The sequence below is a fragment of the Camelina sativa genome (genome assembly GCF_030686135.1).
Source record: "Camelina sativa chloroplast genome, complete sequence, specimen voucher B-2007-0434-12".
Lineage (NCBI taxonomy): Eukaryota > Viridiplantae > Streptophyta > Magnoliopsida > Brassicales > Brassicaceae > Camelina > Camelina sativa.
The window spans coordinates 85001-90000 of record NC_029337.1 but is presented as its reverse complement, the minus strand read 5'-3'; the positions used below and the strand labels follow the sequence as shown (position 1 = coordinate 90000).

At 36.5% G+C, this 5000-nt stretch overlaps 1 protein-coding gene across 1 annotated transcript in view; it reads right to left on the bottom strand. All coding sequences in view use genetic code 11, as the record gives it.

Moving 5' to 3' along the window:
- The window catches only part of ycf2, a 6870-nt gene that overhangs the window by 1426 nt on the left and 444 nt on the right, over positions 1-5000 (bottom strand). The window contains exon 1 of the mRNA in view: positions 1-5000. This exon is cut by the window's left edge and continues 1426 nt beyond it; it is cut by the window's right edge and continues 444 nt beyond it. Within this exon, the coding sequence (YP_009231118.1) occupies positions 1-5000 (5000 nt within the window).

The window sequence follows — 5000 nt, the reverse complement described above, 5'->3', positions numbered from 1 at the left end:
GGAATAAGAAGCCTTCGTATTTTAATGCATGTATTTAATTTATTCGGGGCTATTAGAGCGGGATCCACTTTTTGGGGAATATGAGTCGAAGCAATAACAAGAATATTTCTAGTGGAACATCTTTCACAATCCCTGGAGAGCGAGTTCACCAATAGACCGAGGGCTAAGTAACTCGACTCATTCACATCAAGATCATGAATGTTTGGAATCCATATTATGCAAGGAGACATTGCTTTTGCTAATTCGAATTGAAGGGTGATATAAAATCGGTCTATTTCCGACATCATATCCATAGTTAGCGCATTCATCATAGTTAGAAGCTCCCGCTCCGTATCAAGTTCACGATCAATATCGTTACTAGCATCAATATCGTCACTATCATCAATATCGATATCATCAATAAAAAAACCTTTCGGCTTGTTATCCAGGAACTTGTTCAGAAATACTGTAATGAAAGGAACATAGGAGTTTGTCGCTAGGTATTTGACCAAATAGGATCGTCCAGTTCCTATAGAACCTATCACTAAAATACTCCTAGAGGGGGATAGGGCTAAGCGGAGCGAAAAGGGTTTTCCATGAGACGGGAAATGAAAACTATTAGCCCCACACGAAGTTTGTGAATAAGTGATTGTCTGATAATGAGCAAGGAATATCCGTCTTTCTGCTAAACAGGATGTATTGAACTCATAATTCATTAGATACTTTTTATGAATGTCAACTAAGTATCGTAAGTAAATTGTTCCCGGTTGTTCAATCATTTGATAACCAGAGTCATTCTTTGATAAATGATCACTATGAGTCAGACTCAATAGAATTTGATCAATCCTTTTTTCTGCCCTTAAGGTGGAGAACTGAACCAAGAATTCTCTTTCTTTATCATCAATCGAATCACTGTTCGCGACCCAGGATTCTATTTTATCATCAATCCAATCACCGCTCACGTTTTTTCTTTTTCTTATCAATGAATAGATCTCTTTACTTGTATGACTTAGATGTCTCGTATTTCTCGAAAAAGTGATTCGATTGATGGGATTTGGTATGATACTTATGAGATCGATGATATCGATGAAATTTTTTTTCAAATCTTTCTTCTTAGAACGTATTGATTTGACCCCATAAGCGGGATCACCACCCCATAGCATGTTGCCACCAGAACCCCGTATTTCTTCTAGACAATCTCCTAATTGTTCCAGAGCAACTAGAAAAAGATTCTTTAACCAGAAAGAATTCAGTTCAGATGTAGGATACCTATCCAGAAGTTTTCGCAACTCAATCATGTATGATGGAATCATCAAAGATTTGATCTTTTCGAACTCTGTCTGTAACTCACTATAGGCTCGGGAAACAAAGAGAAGATGTGTACGAACGATATATCCAGCAACAAGAAGAAGGAAAAGGATTGAATAGAGGACCTCACGAACATTTGGCGATCTCAGATGTGTCGATATCAATGATGACTCATTATTTCGATGAATCATTTCTTCGGACAGAAGAAGATTATGTAAAGACTTACTCGAAATCTCACTTATCAGATTCCTTTGTGGAAGACACAATTTTTTCTGAAGAATTCGCCATGATATATCTAATCCATGCATAATATCATGAAAAATGGATACAAATTTTTGACTGCTACTTAGTATCCGCAATAGGTCTGAAAAAGTATCTAAAAATATCAAATTTAGATATTTGTACCCTGTCGAAGTAAAGAACCATGGCATATATGTTTGGAATAGATTCCATTTTGAGAGAGTTGAAAAAGCACTATCTCGTTGAAAGGTTCTATCCATCTGCCCTTTGTCAACGCATTTTTTTAGGCAAAGACTCCGTTTTTTCCTCTGTAAATATTTCTCAGAACATGGAGTGTGAATCAAACCCATGTTTGAATTGAAATTGAGATACTGATGCAAGCTCTTCTCTTCTGAATCGGATAGATTCATATCTGAAAGAGTTTGACAATACGTTCTTTCAAAATTGACTCTTTGTCCCTCTATTAGAGGTGTTCCAGAAATGTCTGCAATCGAGTAAATAGCTCTACGAACTAATGGATCGGATCGAATTGGAAAATGGAAAGATTTGTACAAGTTATACCTTTCGTCACCACTTTGTGGAAAATCGTTAGATATGAATATGTTAGATACCTGTGACTCGATTGACGAAGGTGAAATAGTATCTCTCTCCAAAAAAGCATGTTTTTTTTTACCACCGCACGAAGAAAATATTTTGTTGTGAATGAACAAGATAGTGAGGAATTGTCCATACGTAAAATCAGAATTATTGAGACGGGCCTTTTCCACATAAAAAGGGAATCTTTTGTTACAATAGAAGCAGAAGTGATGTGGATTATTCAAGAATCGAAGTCGATTTGCTTTAGAAAAAGAAGATATCAATGAACTTCTCTGAAATGGTTTCACGGGATTCAGCCAATTGTCTTGATCGTGGGATACGATTGAGAAATAGGAATCCGTGTTATCAAAAGATTTCCTGCGATTCTTTCTAGTATGGAATGAGTCAATCATCCACTTTGGTATTTTATTGAACAAAAATGGTGATATTGTTCCTCCATTGATCAAGAATTTCGATTTTTGAGAAGTATTATGATCATCCAATAAAAAGGGTTTCAATTTTTTCAAATGAACGATTTGAAGACCTATTGATTCTAACAACTGATTGCAGAGTTGATCGTTCGGACCTTTCAATTCATAGATGTGGATCTCAGACCTATGAATGGGGATATTCTCGAAACTCACAAAGAAAAAAGGAAGTGAGTTAGACAAAAAGAGAAGTAACTTGGACAAAAAAAGAAGTAACTTGGACAAAAAGAAACGAAGTAACTTAGACAAAAAGAAACGAAGTGACTTAGACAAATCTTTTTTATCAATAACCTCAGACCAATCAATCGAATATTGATTAATACATAATTGATCGAACACTACTTGAAAACGGCTCTTCCGCTCAGAAACGAAATGTTCCAAATGCTCCTGGAAATTCTTGCTCCCATTGGACCATTTGTATCTATATGCATTAGGATCCCGATTTATGGATCTCTCGGTTTGAGAAAGAAAAATAAGAGGATCGAACCATTTCTTCTGACTCTTTTTCAAATTCGATAAATGTTGGTTGATCGTATCTTTCATTATAGTTCTATGATTCAGAGTATCATTTCCTATCAGATCCCTTTGAATTCCATATTCGAAGTTGCGATCAGGTCTCTTCATTAAAAAGAATCGATTCAATACATTTCTTATGTACCCATAGGGACTATATTGGAATTGGATTTGAATCATATTTCGGATCAATCTATATTGATTGACTGCCTCCATTATGTTGTTGCTAGCAAATACCACTCTTTTTGGATCTTCCAAATAATTCCCGCAGGAGATCCGGACCCAATTTTTTCTGATCCTTCGATAAAAAGATTCATTTTCTTCATAAAAAATAGGAGGTAGAACCAATAAAGATTTCTTTTTCGATTCATCCCTGAAGTTGAAAACCTCCTTCAAGAATTGTCTTTGATCCAATCCGTAGGAATCAATAGAAAAGGCAAATCCCTTATGATACACCAGATCCGGCTCGGTTATTGATAGAGTGAATAGATCTGCCATTTCTTGAAATCTCTCTTCTGACTCGTGGCGTAACGTGTATCCCCCCCTCTTCCGTTCATGGAATAGATGAAATAAATCAAAAAATGGATTTTTGTTCAAGAATGAAATCTTATTGGAACTGTCCATATCCAGTTCATCCTTCGGAACCATATCACATCCCAGATCTGATGAAATAGGATGAATTGAGACGGTATTTTGTAAATACGTAATTATCTTGAATATATTAACTATTTCTTTATTTTCCGATCGCCTGGAAGGGACAAAAGAAACATCTTGTTCTTTCTTCAACAATTTCTGATCCCTAGTGGACCTCTCAGTAGGATTCGAACCCAGATGAAGTTCTGACCATCTGTCAGAGAAAAAAGAACGAATGGCTCTTGTAGGATTCCCAAGAAATTCTTCGCTTTCTTCCGGAAGCAGATGATTATTCATCCGCTTCTCACGTTCCGTGAATAGCCGGGGCATTGAGGAATAGCCAGAAAGGTATTTAGGGAATCGGTCTGATTCTATCTCTCTTCCTTCCGTTTGAATAAAGGAAGGATCCAAAAGAATCGATCTTTCTTTTAGTTGTTGAATCTCTCTTTGATTGATCAATGTGTGATATTCCGAATCCTCATTACTAATGGAATCGAAAGGATCTATGAATTGATCAGAAGATCCGTTCAATTGGCTAGAATCCGTTACTTGAACGAAACTAGATCTTGTAGAATCATATTGAATATTTGACGATACGTTTCGTACCTTGCTAAAAAATCTATCCTTGTTTACCAACCACACATTGTCTAACCAAATCCAATTCTCTCTCGATATTTTCCTAAAAAAATCCGATTCGTGCGGATTCTTCCCCCAACTAACGAAGAGATCTTGGTGGAATTGCCACATATGAAATTGAGCACAATTTTGCAAAGAAATAGCCCACTTGTTTCTCGAGAAGAGATGGGAAACATGCTCAATATTATTTGATTGAATAGTTGACCCAGCTCCTTGTTGTTTGAAGAAACCCTCCACTTCAATTGGTATTTTTTCACGAAAAGCAAACATGAGATAACAAATCCAGTCTTTCACTAAGATTTCGAATAGCTGTCCCGAATTCAAGTTGATTATGTTTCGCCTCTTACTCGGAGAAAGACGATCAAACAATTCCCAATCATGGCCCTTGCGGATCGGATCATCCATATAATATACAAAAAGAAACTCCAGATATTTGATATCTTTCTCTTTAAATGAGATATCAATTCCAGCGACGGTTTCATTAGATATCTTACAACTAAAATCCCTCTTTTTTCCGATCCAGTTCCTCCACCACCGCGAACTCCAGTTAGATTCAGGCATGATACACTTTTGAGTTATTGGGAGAACCCAAGTACTCTCTTTCGGATCCCGGAAACAGCTCTCAGA